This window comes from Trichechus manatus, unplaced genomic scaffold (genome assembly GCF_000243295.1).
Source record: "Trichechus manatus latirostris isolate Lorelei unplaced genomic scaffold, TriManLat1.0 scaffold00029, whole genome shotgun sequence".
In the NCBI taxonomy this organism is placed as follows: Eukaryota; Metazoa; Chordata; class Mammalia; order Sirenia; family Trichechidae; genus Trichechus; species Trichechus manatus.
Window position 1 is genome coordinate 1,562,455 of NW_004443965.1, and position 21,120 is coordinate 1,583,574.

Here is a 21,120-nt window from a genome sequence, read left to right on the forward strand (position 1 = left end):
CTACCCTGTCCACATTCTGCCTCAGATGCAAAGAATGTAGCAAATTAAAAAGGCCCTGTGACTCAGAACCAAGCTCTGTTCACATCATTGCTTGATGAATATTGATTGAACCAGCCTTTAGTAAACAGGAACTATTTCCATGCTGTGACTACTTCGGCTGGGAGATAAGATATTCAATTAGAATTTTAATTAATAGTTAAAAATCTCTTTATCTCTTCCAATTAACTCATCTTTCACATAAAAGATCTTTTGGTTTTTCATTGAGTAAATTGCCAATGTGCTTATTTCTTGTGGCAAAATCATAACTTACCACAACTTCTGCAAAACAGGATCATATCACTCAAATGTTTGGCAGTGCTTGAGGACAAAGGATATTCTTTATCCCATTTAAATGCTGTTACATAATCTGAAATTGTTTGAAGAGCTGTCAGGAAAGGATAATTTATGAATATGGAGGATTTCAAAGAAAAGTTACAGATCAAACATTTAGGAATCCATTGTAGACTTGGCTTAAATGACTAAGTTTCTAGTTATGAATGTTTTGTTTTAAGGGAGTAAAGTAACACTTGAGTACATTCTTGGTAATACAATAAAGGTCAGGAACCCCACAAATCAAGAGTTTCAAATGCAGATAATTTAAAGATTAAGTACTAACAGTCTACAGGCAAGCAATATTGACTACAAATGTCAGTGTGGTTATTGATGAGTTAGAACTAATGATTAAGAGTGAGAAATGAATTAGATAAAAATGCAGCAACAGCAAATAAAGAGAGATGTTATCTGGAACTCTGTACCTTAGCTATTCAGTTAATTCTTGTTAATGATGTTGGTGATGTTACTTGAGATGTTGTGGTATAGATTACAGGACTTGCTTTCTTTTTCTGTCAGTAGCCATATATTTTTAACTCAGTCCTTGTTTCTCAGCTTTGCTTCTAAAAAAATGGAACACTGGTATATAGCTCTGTCTTGGTTATCTAGTGCTGCTATAACAGAAATACTACAAGTGGATGGCTTTAACAAAGAGAAATTTATTCTGTCACAGTCTAGTAGGGTAGAAGTCTAAATTCAGGGCACCAACTCCAGGGAAAGCCTTTCTCTTTCTGTTGGCTCTGGAGGACGGTCCTTGTCATCAATCTTCCCTTGGTCTAGGAGCGTCTCCGTGCAGGAACCTCAGCTCCAAAGGACTCACTCTGCTCCCGTTGCTGCTTTCTTGGTGGTATGAGGTCCCCATGTCACTCTGCTCGCTTCTCTTTTATATCTCAAAAGAGACTGGCTCAAGACACAGTCCAATCTCTTAGATTGAGTCCTGCCTCATTAACATAACTGCTCCTAATCCCATCTCATCAACATCATAGAGACAGGATTTACAACACATAGGCAAATCACATCAGATGACAAAATGGCGGACAATCACACAATACTGGGAATCATGGCCCAGCCAAGCTGACAGATATTTTTGAGGGAACACAGTTCAATTCATGACAGTCTCTATCTAGTCTCTTCAGTTTATTTACGATTTGTGCTTATGTTTCTTTAGCTGTATGAGCGTGCCTTCATTTACCACATGGTTCATAAGATCTTTTAGAACAGGGACCATCAGTCCTGTTAGTTTGCCCTACAGGATGGTGTTGAGGGATATTCAGAGACAAGTTATTGCAATATTATAATAATGATTTATTTTTATTATTTATTCAGCAAACACACTATACTTAGTATGTATTGAGCCCTTTTAGGTAAACTTTTCATATAGTAATTAATTTTATCCTCCTGACAACCCTGTGAGATAGGTATTATCATTGTACTCATTTTATAGAGAGGAAACTGAGGAACCTAGAGACTAAGTTACCTAATGTCATATAGTGGGAGAGTTGGGACTTGTACCCAGGCAAAGTAGAGTCGACATGCTTAATCACACCATAGTCTTCTCTATCCATATCCCTCTTTATTCAAAAAATGTTGGCCACTGCCCGAGGTCGGGATCCCTAGTTTGTCTTCAGACATTGGTTGGTGAAACAACCCTCCACCTCTGCGCCATTCAGGGTGTTTATCTTGGTGGCCTGAATTATATTGAGTGTGGTTTACTTTTTTTGAACTTCTGCCACATACCAGTTTGTCACTTGAAATTTAGTGTGGTGCTTATTAGCACCAACACAAGTGTATCTTCTTATGCTTCATTTTTCCTCAATATAGCAGGAGCGAAGCCAAATGCTTACATTATAGCAGTGATTTAATTTAACTATAGCACCAATAGTGCTCACTTATAGAATGCAGAACTTGATTTCATTTCTTATTCAGGCTTACAATATTTGTCTTTTGTGTAGGCACAGTTTCATAACTTGTTACAGAATTAGCAACTCCCAGGTCGCTATGAGGCAGAATCAACTTGATGGTAAAAGGTTTGGTTTTTTTTTTTTTTGGTTAGCCCTTCTGTTATATCCCTTCAGGTTACAGACGTCACAGGATGGTGGAAAAGAATAACAAGATGTGAGATAAGGATCTGAATGCTGAGAGAATAATTCAGCTTTAGAATTATACTGAAAACATTTTCAGTATTTGACTGATTGAATTTTGGATTGTTTTTGAGAGACTGAATGTACAAATGGATAATAGACCATATATGACAATAGAATCTGGTCCACAACCTCTTCAGCAACCAGTCCAGGAAGCCAAACCACAACCTCTGCAGAAATCAGCCCAGAATAGTCAGGTCTTGGTCAATGACTGCCAGCTTCCCTGATTTTTGCCCCTGCTTCCAACTTAGGACCAACCAGAGAAAGCCAAATATGCTCCGTAAACCAATCACATAGGATAGCCTGCTTCTAGTCAGCCCACTTCCGGCTTCCCCATGTTCTCCAATCAGAGCACACCTGAAGCCTTCCTTTATTGTCTCTATAAAGCTTTCCCATGCCCCTGCCTGCCTTTGAGTCTCTGCCAAATGCAAGTGATGGTGCCCGACTCCCTTGTTACAGCAAACTCTGAAAAAATAAGTAGCTTCTGTTTGTTCTCATTTGGGCAGTGTTTGTTTATTTTCACACTTTCTTGCTCTATTTGTCAGAAAACTGGTTATTTTATTAGCAGCTCATTTTCCAACAGTGCCCATAGAGATTTGTTAAAGAATCGACTATAGTTAGCATCTAGATACAGTTGGACAGTTGTCTGGATATGAGTGTAAGTGGTCTTACAAATGTAATTTTATCATTGCCTTAAAATATTTTTGCCTCTTGCTACTTATAATTGGGTGTGTTTGCCCTTCTTAGCAGCATAAAAAAATTAGGGAAACAAACCAGGGATATTAAGGAGAGTTTTATTGTAACACTAGACAGGACTTACAATTTTACATTTTTCCAAATGTATAAAAACTCTCAGTATAGAGATTTCTTTATGTCTGTCATACCAGCCGACAGATTATTTGTAAATTGGGAAAGGGAACGTTCACTTCCTGGCAAACTGAGGCAGAGGCGGTGGCACCTTAATATCTTGGCCTTTCTCCAACTTCTTTTCACAATCCACCAGGTAATTGACTCCATCGATGACTATCTGAACAAGCTCAACCTTTAATAGTGAAAAAGATGAATGATTAAATGGCATAGGAGGCACATGCAGGGCATTGGTCAACAGGTAGAATGCTGGAACAAATGGGAACTTGCCATATTAGATGGACTTTATAACAATTTCTTCCTTTTCACTATTTCCCTAAAGGGTTGTTGGAGGAAAGACATCTGTGAGTCATTGTCAAAGATGGAAAGCAGAGGCATTACAAGGGTTTCTCTCAATCTTTCTTTTGTTGAGATGAGGTTACCACCTTCTGTGTGAGAAATATTCTTATATATGAAAACCATTAGTTTGCATCTCAGACTCTTTTTTCCCACCAGTCTCTACTATGAAATATCAGACTTTGTCTAAAGTAAAACTACACAGTGACATCCTTGTGTTTTTCAGCCTGGCTTTTAGTTCTGACCTGCCACTAAGCTATCTGAGCACCGATTATGCTATAGTTGAGGTATTTTCATTTACACAGTGGGTGTCTTTCTGAAGAATTGTTTAAAGTCAAATTTTTGGCAATGAAATCATGTTTTCACTATACCAGACAAGCTTGCTATTTTAAGGGAACTTTGTGAATTATATTGAACAATAAAATTTTAATTATATGTATGTGTTAGAACTTTGATTTCCAAATATCGGTTTTTCTTGAACTTGGGCACATCTATTTCTTTTTGGGATAACCTTCCAAGTAAATTACTTGCACTGCTCATGAAGAGACCCAAACTAAGATAGTAAGCAATTAGTTAATTCCACACAGCACTACATACATGGTATAACCCATGAAGGAACAGCAAGGACGGAAGGAATCATTGACTGTTAGAGCTGGAACAGGCCTTATGGATGATGGAGTCCAGTCCCCTCTCCACCTCTTTATGCATATGGAAACAGGCCCAGAGAGAAGGTTGGGTCAGAAAGCTTAATACTTATGAAAGAAATGCATATTTTCTACTTATCAAATTGACCCATTCCCGTGTTGTTGAGGGTGTGGTAAGTTGGGTTTCTCATTCATTGCCAGTGGGATTCTATCTTGGTATAACTCTCTGGTAGAAAACTTGGTCATAAGTAAGAGCCCCTGATCTTTAACCCAGGAATCCCCTTCCTAAAAATACATCCTGTGTAAATAATCAGAGTTATGATTTTAGGGATGGTCGAACAAAATATTAAATAATCAGGGAAAGATCGAATACTTAATGGACTCTCTTCACTGTCATTTAAAAATCATGTTTTTGAAGATTATTTAATATTGTGGAGAAATGCTCAGAATACATTAGGAAACAGCAAATTATAAAACCCAAAATATGTGTTAAATACCAAATTTTATAAAAAAAAAACAACTTTTTGACTAATTGTAAAAAAGAATGGAAGGCAATTTGGAATAATGTTCACAATGGTTATCTCGGGGTTGTTGGGTTGTATTATTTTTTCATACTTTCTGGCATTTTTCTAGTTTTTATAATGATCATGTATTAACTTATAATTATACTTTAAAAAATTTTAAAAAATGACTACCTTGCTTTCCATTAATAAAAATCTAGTTAATATTAGAAGGGACAAGGCTAGGCCCTGTATTTTCTTTATTCACTACACCACACATTACCTTGTAGATTTCAGAAGATGTAATATTTATAGCTGCTTCCTCCTCAAGTACTTCACCACAACTGGTAGCAAACAAGCTGATTTAATTTTTTTAGTTGTTGTAAACAGTATATATAATACATTTGCCAGCTCAGCATTTTTTACATGTACGATTCAGTGATACCAATTACATTAATCATGTTGTGCAGCCATCGCCAAAATCCATTGCCAAGTTCTCCATCACCATAAATAGATACTGTGATCAGTATTTGCTTAGGATTCTGCTACATGTTGCCTAAGTGTGCTCTTTATGCCTCCTCTCACTCATTGCTCCAGGTCTACACATAGTCTATGCATCCTATTCCCATCCTGTGTAAACACAAACTTAGTGCACACCCTATTTTCCATCTTTAGCCCTAAAAATAATATTTTAGCAACTATTAAGTATCTAAGAATGCCAAGGTGAAGATGATGATATGCAAGCTTCACTAAAGGAAATTCCAAATCAAGATAAAATCCCACTATTTTACCACCCTCAGAGAGATACTGCACATGTTCTCTGATTTCACGGTGACAAAATACTGCTGTCCTTTAGCATAATAGAGCTCCTGCTGCTGCAGATTGCTGGACTCGCTCTCAGGGCAGGCTGGTGACAACACTCAACTGTGAATGCCTTTACTTGCCTATAAGTTCTTAGATTGTGCTTACTTTTATGAAGTTATTTCAGGTATATGAATACTACTGCAGAATGAAAAGCTAATATGACTCATGACTCAATGGGGAAAGAGGAGGTCTCGAATTCTGTGAATAAGGTAAGGCTGTTTAGGCTACTTCTCTGCTCCCTCTTTCTCTTAGACGGATTTTGCTAGTTTATGTTAGGAAAGTGAGAGATGTTACCTCCGATCGCCCAATTCGATCTGTGTTGGAAATGTCATACACATCTGCCACTGCAGCAGTATCCACGCCACCAGTGCCACGCTTCTGGAGTCGTAGGTTCTCCAGGATCTTAGAAAAGCGGGGGTCCTTGAACAAGGGTTAATAGTTATTGTTATTAGAAGCAAAATAGATTTTAGCATGTTCACTTAGAAAAAGTATACAGTGAGATGTATTTACACTTAACATTTATTAAGCATTTATTTACTATGTATCAGGCACTGTGCTGGTACTCTTAACCCTTACAACAACCTCATGAAGTTGCTGTTGCTTTTATCACCATGTCACAGATCAGAAAACTGAGGATTAGAGGAATTAACCAAAGTCCTACAGCTAGCAGGTGGCAGAGGTAGAATTGAACTGGGCAGTCTGATTCCAGACTTACGCTCTTAACTTCGAAACCACTTTTTGGGCATCTGGGTGTGTTTATTATTCATCTACATAATAGTTGTCATTGATATAATTAAAATCACTAAGCTAAATCACTTCAAATCATTTTATCATTGGAATTTTGAATAACAAAACTTTTCATACTTTTTTTTTTTTCTGGAAGCACACTGTCTAAAAATGTTTTAAAGTACTTGATTCACTTGGTATGCTGAGGAAGTGGCCACTGGCTATGTTCTCGCCAGTGGAACAAGCAGAAACGGGCATGTCTGTACACTCTTTTTCCTTCCCACAAGCTGGAACACAGGACCTGACTGGGACTATGCAAATGGAAACGAGGCCCTAAGACTGTGGTCCTCCAGGTGTGGTTCCTGACTGGCAGTATCAGATCACCTAGAAACTTGTTACAAATGCAAATCCTTTAGGTGAGGCCCAGCAATTTTGTTTTAACAAGCCCTCCAGGTGATTCTGATGCATGCTCAAATTCAAGAACCACTGCACAAATCAGGCCAGGACTTACAGGGTTGCTATGAGTCGGGTGGAGCCCCAGTGGTGCAGTGATTAAGAGCTCAGTCTGCCAACCAGAAAATCGGCAGTTCAAATCCACTAGCCACTCCTTGGAAACCCTATGGGGCAGTACTAGCCTGTCCTATAGGGTCACTGTGATGCGGAATCAACTCCATGGCAACGCGTTTGGTTTTGGTTTTATGAGTTGGAATCGACTCGATGGTTTGGTTTTTGCACTAGGAGAGAACGGAGAAACGATGGAAGGAACCACAGGGAACAGAGCAGCTGGCTAATCACCTGGCCTGATTTGTTAAAGGAGAGAGAATGTAAGCTTATTGTTTCCGAAGCCACCATCTGTTTCTTACAGCCCTTTAACCTTTTAACTAATACAAATGTCTATGGAGGCAAGATTAACCCTTCCTTATTATTTTTCTATTATAGGTGTAGAAAGTAATGGCTAAGGAATGGGAAGTGATGTTTTCTCCCTCCTCAAAGCAGCCACATTTGAGCTAATCCTGGCGGGCCTCAGCAGGGCTGCTGGTCACACAGCATACCTTACTGAGCTTTGGGATCCTAACATGGACACCAGCTCGTAATCCTGTTCCGAGATTGGAAGGGCAGGTCAGGATGTATCCTAGGCGCTCATTCCACATGAACTCCCAGCCTCGTTCTTGAATTAACTGTTCTACCTACAAGGAGAACAACAATAAACAAATGGCAGAGTTGTAAAGTATATATTCATTCAGCACATGCCAAACACCACGGTCAGACATGTGTACTACACGTTTGCCATGAATAAAATTTAGGTAAAGTTAGAGTACTTCTTAAATAGAAAATGATACCTCTTCTATTCGAATATTAAAATGCTCCAGCTAAGTTAGATGAACCGTGTAAAACACGGAACACAGTACTTGCACATTCTAAGTACTCACTAAGTGTCAGTTTCTGTTACTGTTTTTCATGCTAGGACAGTAGAATATAGGAATCCTCAGCAGGTAAGTTGGCAGTCGGGTTTAGTTATCAATATAGTTGCATCCTATACTGTCTCTAAGCTTAGAATAGCCAAGAGCAATGTTAGTAAAATTAAAAAAATAACTAATGACTCACAGACTTCCCTAAACCATAGATGCTCACTAATAACAAGGAAAAGTCAGCTATTCTCCGAAGCACTGCCCGGGAAGTCCCGCCCCAAAAGAGTGCCTTGATCCCTGGAAAAAAAACTTAGCCCTATCTTGGAAGTCACCATAGTGCCTTCTTTCAAGAATGAAAAATCAAAAGATTTTATCTTAATGAATATTCAGAAATCTATGATGTCATCTTACTTCTTTCAGTCCACGACAGAATCGCTCAAACACTCTTTTCATATTGCCTCCTTTTTCCATAGAGATTACCCTGGTGTGGTCTTCCTCATTGATCCAGATGAGAAATGTCTTGTCATAATTGTGCCTAATGAACAGAGAAATATGGTGTTGAGTGTTAATTGCATTTGTTTCAGCACGTGAAAATTCCCATTATCTCTGTAGCTTGATTGCTTCATTCCACCTTCCTCGTTTCCTAGCAGGCCCTAATGTCTTGATTGTGCCTGAACAAGAAGAAAATAATGTTACCCTGACAGAGTGGAAGATAAGAGTAACTCCCACCATTAAAGACGTTGTATTTTTGCCCAACAAGAACACAATCCTCCTAGTTCCTCAGACTAGGATGACAATAATTCAACTATGATTACATTTTTAGCTTTGACACTAACAACAGTATTTTGTCTCCTAACAGATCCAGCCAAAACATTGTAGTGTATTTGGAAAAAGAAGTTTTACCTGCAGCTTAAGATATTAGGGGTGCAGAAAATATGTTTGCTATTAGATCCTGCCTATCCACCCCCACTGAGTAGCTGCTCATGGACACTTTTATCTCACCTCCTTCAGGTACAATTATAATACTCTACCAAGGAAGAAGAATCAAAGTAGATGAGGATTATTGGCCAAGATAAAATATGTGTACACTAGATATCCATTCTTCTTTTTAGGGTTTTGCTTAAACCCTTAATATTTATTTTTCATGTTTCCACTATTTAGTTTTAATGTCGTGAAACAGAGTCCCCGCAAGGTCAAACAAACACTATGAAGCTAATTTTATTTTCCGTTAAAAGGCAGTCTTTTTTCTCATGCATAGTTGATACATACACACCTTAGACACATTACAATACTTAGGCTTGCACACACACTCACACACACACAGCCTCTAAGTAGTCTGTCTTATCCATTTAGCTCAAGCCAGGCATGCTGTCAGCTGCAATTCACAGCAACCTCAGGTTAGGACAAGCCAGACGATCTGAAGGAGATGCTCTGCACACATTGCAAATATGAAAATGCTACGTCCATACCAGATTCCCCTGGCATCTGGCCAGTCACGGGCCATCCCGGCACATGTTAGTAAAGGGGACACTGGCTTATCAAACAGAAAGTGGTCCTGCAGGCCAAAAGGGACAAAGCAGAGAGAAGGAGAGACTGAGATCAGACAGGACTGTAAATGCCAAGTGGCCAATTTTCAACTCACTAATAATGGCTGAGGTCCCTTAGGCAGGGGTTCTCAATCATGACTGCCCACTAGAATAACCTGGGTAGCTTTATAAAAAAAAACAGAAAACACTAATGTCCAGTTTCTGCCCCCAGAGATTCTGACTTAATTATATGGGGTGTAGCCTGGGCACTAGGATTTTTTAGAGCTCTTCAGGTGATTCTGGAGTGCAGCCAAGGTTGACAGCCACTGACTTGGTCTGGATGGAAACACCTACTCACTAAACCACTCGAATCTACCACTAGCACCAACTATACGCAATGGCAGGGTGGGCAGTGAATGAGAGGCCCTATCCTGAAAGGTCTATTCTGCACAGGTGCCATTCTCTCAAATGCTAGCATGATTGGTCATTTATTATTACCATCTCTTTCATTAAAAAGTACTAGAAATACAAAATGATGATCTATAAATAAAAATTGCTAGCATTAATTTTATGTGCCAGGCTCTCTGCTAACTGCTTTTGACATTATTTCTTTTAATTCTCACAATATCTCTATGAGGTAAGCATGCAAACTTGAGACTCAGAGACAGAAAGCAACCCGTATCACACAGCTAGCAAGTGGTAGAGCTGGGATTCAAACCTAGACCTGTGGGACTCACAAAGTTTTAGCTTTAACCAGTACCACGTACTACTTCCCGTATCAAAATCAATGTCAAGACACTGATATTTTTCTTGCTATGTGTACACTACCCTTTCTTGCATAGATATATGCTTACTCTGTAGTGAGATACATAGATACTATATATTTGAATATGATTCTACTGAGGTATGAAATCAAGAAGGCATGGGGAGGGGAATCCTTATACAATCTCTAAGAGGTGGGAGAGGTTGGCAACTTGAGCCACGACAGGCTTGTGGACCGCCACGGCCCAGGAAGCAATCAATGTCCCTTAAGCTGGAGTCCAGAAGTGACTAACTGATAGAGAGTTAGGCTTGTTCTCTAACAGGGGAGGAGATGGGTTGACCTGATGGCCACAGAGATGAGGAAACTGAGGCCCATAGGCCATACAGCTAACCTGACTAATTTGAAAATGGGAGTATTTTGTGGCATTTGCATCTGCAGAAATGACAGGAGTTTGTTTCTGCTTTTCCTTGGAGTTTAGTTAAAAGTTCCTTTTTAATTTTCTGTTTTAGCCATGCTAAGGGGAAAATAAGTAAGGGACTTAGGTGTTGTCTACCCTAGCACCAGAGAAATTTGCTCTGGAGGCGGGATATTGTTGGGGCAGCAGGAAACGCAGGGGCTGGCTCTGACAAGTCAGTAGACTCCCTCCACCTGGCATTTCCTTTCTAGATTTTCCTAGATTTCAGGGCTTCCTTTGGGCATAGTAATGGAGACCTCCCCGGTACAGACAGGATTTCCACACTCAATTGTTCATATTTACCAATAAACAAGAGGATCCTTCATTCACCCTCACCCTCCTATCCTCAGCTGATCAACTCCGTCATGTAGTTTGCAGATTTTATCCACACACTGTCGTGGTTCGACAAGTACAATTTAAGACTTTATCTTTCTTTCTTATATTGAGAAGTGTTGAACTGGGGCTTCCCGATGCCTCGCTGAACTGCAAGCCTGCTCAAGGCCTCGGGTGGACCCTGAACGCAGGGAAAAAGGCCAAATCGTATGGGTCATGACTTTTGGCCCGGCCTGGGCTGCCATGCACTACTCACGTCGATGAGACGTTGCTGGTCCTGCTCCGTCATCTCGGACAACTTGTAGTAGCGGCCAGCCAGGTCTCCCTTGAGACCCTCTAGGGCTGTGATGGCCACGTTCTCCACCTCCCTCCGCTCAGCCCGGCTGCAGGCAGGCGGCAGGCTCAGCCCGCGGATGCTGCGGCCAGTGCGCACCCGAGATGACAGCACGTAGTTCTCGTCAAACTGCCCTTGGGTGATCTGTGGAGCACAGCGTAAGGGGTCACTGCAGGCCAGCCTTGGATCCACGGCCCTGCCACAGCTGCCAGTATCCCCTTGGACACTATGCATGTTTACAGAGCAGACTTGCTCTACAGATTCTGGAACTCTGTGAAGAGAGGGCCTTTTTTTTTTTTTAAACTGTACTTTAGATGAAGGTTTACACAGCAAATTAGTTTCTCATTAAACAATTAATACACATATTGTTTTGTGACATTGGTTTCCAACCCCACGACATGTCAACACTCTCCCTTTCTCAACCTTGGGTTTCCCATTACTAGCTTTCCTGTCTGGTCCCGCTTCTCATCATTGCCTCTGGGCTGGTGTGCCCATTTAGCCTCTCTTTGTTATACGGGCCTGTCTAATCTTTGGCTGAAGGGTGAACCTCAAGAGTGACTGAGCTATACGGTGTCTGGGGGCCACCATACTCTTGGGGTTTCTCCAGTCTCTGTCAGATCAGTAAGTCTGGTCTTTTTTTTTAGTAAGTTAAAATTTTGTTCTACATTTTTCTCCAGCTCTGTCTGGGACCTCTATTGTGATCCCTGTCAGAGCAGTCAGTGGTGGTAGCTGGGCACCATCTAGTTGTGCTGGGCACCATCAGTTTGGTGGAGGCTGTAGTAGTTGTGGTCCATTAACTCTTCAGACTAATCTTTCCCTTATGTCTTTGGTTTTCTTCATTCTCCCTTGCTCCAGATGAGGTGAGACCAGTGGAGTATCTTAGACGGCCGCTCACAAGCTTTTAAGACCCCAGACTCTACTCACCAAAGTAGAATGTAGAACATTTTCTTTATAAACTGTGATATGTCAATTGAGCTAGATGTTCCCTGAGACCATGGTTCCCACAGGAGAGGGGGCCTTTGAGATAAGTAAAGCACAGGGCTTATTTATACAATGCAGTATGGAACCCTTTACCCCCACTAGGTGTTTTGGGATGAAAAAAAAAAAGGAACTTCTTTAGGAAAGGTTTAACGTTCTCAATGACCAGCCCTACCCTACTGGTACTTGTTAAGGAAAACAAACACTTTGAGGCTTTCTTGACCTTTACGGTGGCCCTCTATGGAGTATCATGTGCTGGGGCAGCCAGAGAGCTTTCAGGGGGCATCTGAACCAAGGTGTGTAGCCCTTCTCTCTGGTTCTCTTCACCTTGGGCTCTGGTACACCACGTCATGGGAAGGTATCTAGGGAGGTTGGGGCCAGCCAGGAGCCTACCTTGGAAGCATCCAGATCCGTAGTGTGTTTCATCACCCTGGGGTCATAGCCGTTGTGCCTCAGTTTGATGACAGGGTCAAAAAGGTCAGCAAACACCTGCAGAAGGGAAGATACTTCTGTTTCCTCTTTAATTGGTTCACCTATTATTAAAAGACCTTTCCTTTCACTTGGCTCTTTTTATCTTAGTGGCCAAAGTCGATGCCCTTCTTCTCTGACATTCTCAGGGCTACCATGCAGGAAATGGGTGCAAGGGTGGTTTGGCAGTTAATAACAATAAGCAGCAGCAGCCGCAGTAGCAGAAGCAGCAGCTTATACAGAGAAAATCTTTTGGAGGCATCTTGCCCCTCGGTAGCGGGCAGGGCATCTGAACCCTCTGGTCTTAAGTTCATCCCTAGTGATTCTGCCAAGCTGACTGCCTTCAGACTGAGCAAGAAAATCTTGTGTTTAAGAATTCAAAGGTTTTCTCCCAGATATTCTTGCCTTTGTGGGATTAAAGAAGCTGCCAGATCAGAGGCTAAGCAATTTTGTGGTCAAAAGGGAGGATCAGGTTCTAGAGTTTAAGCAACATAAAATAAATTTGTGGAAAACCCAGCTGTGGCAGGAAAAAAGTACACAGCAACAGTAGGGCAAAACAGGGACCTCTCAGCCTGTGAGGACTTTTCCCCAGCCCAAACTCTCAGGCAAAATCTAATTAAAAGGAACATCAAAGATAGCTTTCAGGTAAAAGAAAGTTAAGAGAAATCATAACAGAGGGAGCCGTGGGGATGGGGAGAGGGCTTGGGGGCCAGGCAGCCAGCTCCAGCTGGGGCCCTGCTATATGTGAATGAGCCTCCAGTCTTGTTTGTTCCAGGTGGCCACTTCCCTCCTCTCCATGGCTGCCTTCCCAGAAACCCTCCAGCCCCCTGCAGCAGAAGGGCACAGAGAGGGTGGAACTTGAAGGAGGGCCAGAGATATTTGCCATGACCTAGATGCTGCTCTTTGTGGAGATGGGTCAGTGGTGGCTGAGCTCAGCTAGCAGGAGACCATCCTATTCTTATGGGCCAAAGATACCAATACTATAATCATGGGATGTGTACAAAAGACTTGGTGAAGTCTCAAATCTGGGCTACAGTGGCTGTCTTATCAGTAATAGCAAAGAGAATTCCTAAAGACACACTGAACCATTCCCAAACTAAAGGCTCCCCAACAAAGCCTAGCCTCAACACATCAGTAGTTTTACTTGCTTTTTGCTTTTTCCTGTACCACTGGAAAAGCTCACAGAGTACCATCATGGAACTGATTCCTCCAAGGGGGCGGATACCAGAGCAGCAGCAAAGGAAGCCTTGTCCCTGGGAAGCTGCTGACCTCATTGTTCCAGAAAGTATTCCAGATGGTGAGCTGAAGTTGGCTTTCCTTTATGGATCCCTTTCTGAGAAGGCAGAAAGTTGATCCCATAGAGAAGGGAAGGACTCTGGGACCTTGCACTTTAATCATACCCAGAGCATCCCCCCGACTGTGGAACCAGCAGCCAGCAGGAGCCAGTAGGGAATTTTACCTCATAGGACTCCTCATCACCAGCCACCATGCCCACCGTCTTAATGAAGGGGTGGCCAGGGTTGTCCACTCCGGTCTGGATACACTGGTCCAGTGTGTAGCCATTGGGTGTCACCTTGTTGCGGAGCTTGGCATAGATGGCCGGGGTGAGGCACTCTGCCATGCAATTGTTGTGTTTGCGTAGATCAGGGTAGTCTGCACTGCAGGGCGAGGAGAGAGGCTTTCTGTGAGCAGCACCTGAGGGAAGGGGGCCTATGGAAGTACTTTCCTTTTGCCCATCTTTCTTCCGGGCTCTCTTCAGTCAGTGGGCACAGGGACACTTGGCTAGAGCTGCCCAGGAGTCCCCATAAACTACCAGAGAAAGGGACCTGGCTCTACCTAAGAATCCCTATGATGCTGGCTGCAAAAGCTCACCACTGTGGCTCATGTTAAGAGAAGGTAGAGTGAAAATAAGTAGGAAATAAATTGAAATCATATGCAGACTTCACCTCCTCCTCCTCCTTCTTCTTCCCAGAAGTTTTGGTAAAATACAATAGCCACTTTGTTTCCCTTAGGCCTGTTGTTGAGAGGGCAGAAACTCTGCAGGTGGAACTACATAGAAATTCTTTTATTTATCTATTCTCACTCTAGAATGTAAGTTCCACAAGGGCTGTACTTTGCTTCACTGAAAACAGTGCCTGGCTATTGAAACAAGTACTCCGTAAATATCTGGTGAATGAATACATATCTCGCCCTGGGATGCGTGTTGGCTGGAGAATAGGGAATTCAGGGATAATCCTCAGGAATTCCTGAGGTAGATGGTGATTGCCAGTGATTCCTCAGGGATGCTGATTCCCGCAAGAACCAGTACATGTTTCTGAGAAACACCCGATGGTTTTCCTCATCTCTCTCAGCCACACCTGCCTGTGTGGAATCCCTAAAAATCAGCACTTCCCTCAGACTCTATTCTGTGTGCCATGTCTCACCATGGCAAGGTTCTGAGGGCTGAGAAAACATGTCCGTCTTTGCCTCACTCATGTCACTCGTCTGCTTCTCATCTCAATGTACTTTAACGCTGATACTTAAAATTGGTACTATGACATCACATTTTCCAGCAAGCGGTAGAGCCATGAGGAAGGTGTGGGTCTGGAATCAAGGTTCCTGGGTTTGCATTTGGCTGCACTAGCTGTGTAAACTTGAGTACATTGCTTAATTTTTCTAAGCCTCCATTTCATCACAAAAGGATGTTAAAATGAATCAAATAGATATTCCACGTAAAGTGCTTAACACTCATTAAGCGCTCAACTCAGGTTACTTATTAGCTATAATTATAATTCAATTAAAACTGCAAGCTCCTGGGCAGGAATACGACAGTAGACTTCCTTGTCCTCTCCACAGGTCACTGTGCGTAACGAGGTTTCAAAAATGATTGTCAATTTGACTCAGTCATCGTCAAAGGCAAAAGGAAGCACCTTTGCTGACGGTTTTCAGAAGGGGAAAGCATATTTCTAGCTAGCATCTGGAGCTATTTTAAAGCCAAAAGGACTCACCTTGGAGGGAACAGCCTGTGTTGCTCCCGGGCCTCAGCGCACACATTCTGCCGGTTCAGCAGGTACCCAGTGGTCAGGGCACTGGTGCCCAAGGTAGCAAACAGCAGAGAAGCATTGCGGCCAGTTAGCAACTTAGAGAAAGTGCTGGCCATCCTTCCTCTTGGAAGAGTGTCTGGAAAGCAAAGAAGTTGGATTATACATGCAGGATGACCCAGAGCCACAAGATAGAGATCAACAGGCAAGAGAATGAACTGCAGGAGCCCACAGCCCTCTTTTGTTTTGTTTTTATCTTTCCTCCTTTTTTTCCCTCCACAATGATTAGGAAAATCTGGATTGTGTTAGGCATTGTGAATGTCTAAACTGCCTGATGCCCATGCTATTTTATCCATTGATATGGTATGGGAAAAATAAAAAAGAGAAGATCTCCATTTCTGGCTGTTTGAGAGATGGGGTGCTCTTTTGGATCCTGCCACTTCACAACAACTATATCTTGAATAGGATGGATTTCTGGGCTCTAAGAGGTAGGGGAAGTTTCTGAGGACCATCCTCCCAGTCTACTCCCCCCAAATGAGCTGACATTAGAGCTCAGAGCACAAGCCAGAAGGTTTGGGTTGTCGAAGCGTGGATGACCATCTGAGCACTAAGGTCAGGATGCCAACAGCAAAATGGGGGAGCCGAGCTTGGAACTGGCACATTGATGGGGGCTGGTTGAAGATCAGTGGGTCACCATCCCCTGGTTCCCAGTGAAACTGGCTCAGATCCCTTCTGAGGAAATCATACAGGTTAGGTCATGTTTCCTATAGATTAAGATCAAGCAACAAGCTCCCAGTCAAAGATCGCCAAGCATACAGGAGGTACTATGAATGAGAGTCAATAGAAGAAATGACCACAGATTTAGACTTTCAAAGACAGAAGATATGGAATTGTCAGACAAGAATATAGATTAGCTTTATGTGGAATGTTAAAAGAAGTAAAGGATGGAATCACAATGATGAACAAGGAACAAGAGACTATTAAGAATGACCAATACCAGATATTGGGCTATGTCAATCCCCTTCCAAGACTGAGGAAGGGCTCCTCAAAGATCTGCCTTGACTTTTCATGGCCCTCGTGCGTGGCAGGTGACACTAACATACATCCTTTGGGCCTGTCTTATCTGCTTCCACACCTTCTGATTCCTGAGCAGAGGCAATGCTGTCACCTCTGAGGTTTACCACAGAACTCAACAAAGTTAAATAAGCTTTGCCCAAATTCTTTCTTGTCAGTATAGGCCCCCCCTCCAAAAAAAATTCATGGGCATATACCCCAAAGAATTGAAAACAAGAACTCAAACAGATACTTGTATACCAATGTTCATTGCAGCACTATTCACAATAGCCAAAAGTTGGAAACAACCCAAATGTCCATCAACAGATGAATGGATACACAAAATGTGGTATATGCATACAATGGAATGACTATTCAGTCATTAAAAAGAATGAAGTACTGATACATGCTATAGCACAGGTAAATCTTGAAAACCTTATGCTAAATGAAATAAGCCAGATACAAAAGGATGAATATTTTATTGTTCCATTTATATGAAATATCTAGAATAGATAAATTCATAGAGACAGAAAGTACATTAGAGTTTATCGGGGGCTCATGGGAGAGAGGAATGAGGAATTTTTGTTTAATGGATACAGATTTTCTGTTTGTGATGATGATAATGTTCTAGAAATAGTGATGTTGGTTACACAACATTGTGAATGTGCTGAGCACCACTGAATTGTATGCTTAAAGTGGTTAAGATGATAAATTTTATGTTATGCATATTTTACCTGCCCCCACCCCCACACACACCATGACATGGTCTCCCTAAGCTAACGGGAAGTGAATTCGTTTCTGAAGTTGACCCAGGTGTCTTGCTCTTTTTCTTTTCTTACATTGCCCGAGCACTACTATCTGCTCACACCAGAGTCTGTTTGAGAACGTAAATTTTAAGAAGTAGAGTCAAGAGGAAAGGGAGGGGATGGTCTCCATCTATAGCCAGGTGACAGACAACTGGTGGTCTTCAAACGGCTTCTTCCCTGCAAGGGTGAGCTGTGAGTGGGTGTCTGGCTCGAATTATTAATGTTTGAAATGTCACCACATCCATATTTTAACTTCTAGAATAATAATAATAATTTACTCCCAAGAGTTTCAACACTGCAGTCCTGTACGATTCATGTCAATAAACCTGGGTAGGCTTTCATTCTAACAAACAAAGCAATCTTGGAACTGAAACTCAAGTGCCTCTGTTTCTATTCCTTGTAGAGAATTGATATAGACTCAAAGTTTTGTGGGGTTTTTTTTTTTTTCCAGTTAAAGTTTTGGTGAAGAATTCTTGCTTCCTTGACTGATTCTCTCTCACTAAGACACACAGAGACATTGAATTTCACTATCAGTGTTCCAGTCAATAAACTTGGGTGTGAGACTGAAACAAAGGTCTCACTGAACAGGCTAGTGATCCTGCAAATGGGTGCTCCATGCTCCCCAAAGGCCCAGAGCCAGGCTTGCAATGAAATCACTTTTCCTCATGACTAAATGAAATCTCGATTGCATGTTAAAATTAGTCTTTGAAAAGCTGCAAAAGCATAACATTGCTTCGTCCACAGATTTCCCTATTACCTGGCAGGCCCCCAATATTACATAAGCACTATCTACAGCTGCAACCTTTGCTTAGAGAGGTTTGATTTATTTTTTTGCACAGATGGTAACATGTGGCATAAATAAGTAAAGTTGGCAAGACATTTGTATGTAAGAGGTAATCTGTGGTCCACCGAAGCAGTCAGTGTTTGGCTTTGCCTACTTTTCAAACACAGTGGTTTTATAAGGCAACATATCTTGTGAAACCACTGGGACAAAAGTTTGGAGCAAAAAGGAATCTGAGGCTCACTTGCAAAGCTATTTTATTTTTTCAATTCCCTCCATGCTCCTGAGCATTAGTGTAACTTACTGAACAGTTCTGTTAAGAGATCACTGGGGAGGGGAGATGAAGGGCCAGAACCGCCATGACATTTCTCCTCAGGATAAAAACCTCAGCACCCAGACACCCTCATGGTAGGCTCCACTCCTGAAGCCAGAAGGGTTTGCAAACAGCAAGAGCAGTTCACAAAAATCTTGCAGAAAGCAGACATCTCTGTTTCTCAAATGTTTCTGTTTAGAGCTGTTTTTTGCTAAGTGACCCAGCTTCCCATGTTGCACATGCTGAGCAGTTAGGAAAAAGGACAGAACTTCCAACCCAGGGCAGCCTCTGGCCCACCACGGTTCTTCCCCCAGGTAACACTGGTTGCTGGGTATCATAAGGCTGAGGGAAACTGGCTTCTAAACTTCTCTGTTGCCCGTATCCTTCCCATCACTCTGCTCAGTTGTCTGCCCAGCACCACCCTAAAGATTGCTATAAATGCTCGTGAGCTTGTACCCTAAGAACTTCCCCAGATGTTTTTCAAGCTCCAGAGAACCTCAGATTTATCTGCCTTCTGGGATCTTCAGTTTGTGTCTCTATCCAAACAAGAATAATTGGCCTGCTTCCTGGCCTCACACACAAATCCCCCCAGTGCCCTCTGAGTTGACATCCACTTTCTCACATGACTCCCTGCAAGCCTTAGGTCAGTTATGATCTAAGATTGTCTTCCAATCCCAAAAAGAAGCATAGAATTCATTCATAAAGTACTTACTGAGAAACCACCATGTGCCAGGCACTGTGATAGGCAATGGTGATACAACAGTGGCAAATAGAACACAGTTCCTTCTTTTTGGCCTCATAATCTATTTTGGGTCAACAGTCAATAAACAAGAAAACAAACAAAATAATTATAGGTGGGGTGAGTGCAAAGAAGGAAGTGAATAGGGTATTTATTATTCAGAGAAACTTCGAGCTATGCCTACCTTTAAATAGATTTGACAAGCAAAGAGAACACCAAAAGCCTTAAAGCTGGACAGACCTTGACTTGTTCTAGAACAGAAAGGAGGTCAGCGGGGCTGAAGCACAGTCAGCAAAGGGAATGGGGATTGAGAGACGTTGGAGAAGAGGGCAGGAGCCAGGTCCTGCCGGACCTTGAGGTCATGATAAGGAGTCTAGATTTTATCCTCTCTCTGTGCAGAAGGGAATCATGGATCTGCTTGCAAGCAGGAGAGTCAGCTAATCTGACTTATTATTTACAAAGATCACTGTGGCTGCCACGTGAAGAACGGCTTACAGCAGTGCGGGTAAGGACGGAAGCAGACAGACCAGTTAGAAAGCCTCAAAGGTGGTCCAGGTGAGTAACAAGGTGATCCAGACCCAGGTGGTATCCGTGAGGATGAGGAAGGGGAATGCATTTGCAATCTATTCTGGGGTAGAATGGAGGGGTCTTGCTAATGGTTTGGAAGTGAAAGATAAGAAAAATCAAGGATGACTGAGGTTTCTGGATAAATGGTGAGGCCATTAATATGGTGGGGAAGCCTGGGAGAGGAGCAGATCTGTGAGGAAATCCAGAGGATCATTTTGGACAAGTTTACAGTAGAGGTAGATGTTATGTCAGTTTTCCAGCCCCGGCTCCTCGTATCTGCTGTTGGTTCGACTCCTCCCTGGGCTCTGGCCTTGTGGGGCTCCCTGCCTGCTCACCTCCTGCCTAGTCTCCGGACTCCTCCTCCCTCTCAGCTGGCTGTCCTGCCTCTACTTTACCATCTCTGAGGGACCCTGGGACTCCTTTGGAGTCTTCATGAGACCTAGAGCTAAAGCCTGGCCGCTGGGCAGCTTGTTTCTGCCTAGCACCACTGTAGAGATCGCTATAAAAGCTCGTGACATTGTACCCTAAGAACTTCCCGAGTTGCTTTTCAAGCTCCACAGAACCTCAGATTTATCTGCTCTCTTGGGCCTTCGGTTTATGCCTCTACCCAAACAAGTAATGTTTTCATTAGAGAAAGGAAAGGAGAAAGGAATGGGTAATCATTGTGTACCTGCTATGTGCCAGGCACATTACACGCTGTTGTCCCTGCTTAATAAATGAAAACACATTCCTCTATAAAGTTAAATGCCATGTCCAGGGTCATATTGCTAGAACATGGCAGAAATGGAATTGGAATGCACATCTGTTTTGATTTCATATCACAAGTTCTTTTCACATCATCAGCAACATCTACCACCTCGATTTTTGCCAGGTCCCCTCTCCATCCCCTCTTCTGGCCTCCACAAGTTGTCCTGACCAGACCCAGGTTGGCAAAGCGGGGGGCGGGGGTGGGGGTGGGGGGGCAGAGTGATAGGAGAGCCTTGGCCCAGATCTTCGGACCTCCATCGTTCGCTGTTGTCAGAGATGCCAGACCTGACATTGGACTCCTTGATCCCAAGCCAGGGAAGAAGGATGAGTTTTCCTAATAGCCAAAAGGTGGCTGAAGGTACAAGGCAGGGCAAGGATGTAA

At 42.4% G+C, this 21,120-nt stretch overlaps 1 protein-coding gene across 2 annotated transcripts in view; it reads right to left on the reverse strand.

The window, feature by feature from the left end:
- Positions 1 to 3,129: 3,129 nt before the first annotated feature.
- CKMT2 (creatine kinase, mitochondrial 2) overlaps positions 3,130 to 21,120 on the reverse strand; it is a 27,433-nt gene continuing 9,442 nt past the window's right edge. The window contains exons 2-10 of one of the 2 annotated variants that reach the window (XM_012554996.2): positions 15,700 to 15,871; positions 14,172 to 14,370; positions 12,638 to 12,733; positions 11,189 to 11,410; positions 9,326 to 9,411; positions 8,268 to 8,391; positions 7,500 to 7,634; positions 6,016 to 6,141; positions 3,130 to 3,552 (exon numbers count right to left, since the gene is read on the reverse strand). In XM_012554996.2, the coding sequence (XP_012410450.1) occupies positions 3,433 to 3,552; positions 6,016 to 6,141; positions 7,500 to 7,634; positions 8,268 to 8,391; positions 9,326 to 9,411; positions 11,189 to 11,410; positions 12,638 to 12,733; positions 14,172 to 14,370; positions 15,700 to 15,851 (1,260 nt within the window). In that variant the 5' untranslated portion in view covers positions 15,852 to 15,871 and the 3' untranslated portion in view covers positions 3,130 to 3,432. The remainder of the gene's footprint in view (positions 3,553 to 6,015; positions 6,142 to 7,499; positions 7,635 to 8,267; positions 8,392 to 9,325; positions 9,412 to 11,188; positions 11,411 to 12,637; positions 12,734 to 14,171; positions 14,371 to 15,699; positions 15,872 to 21,120) is intronic. The other variant, XM_004374456.2, reaches the window with a different exon arrangement.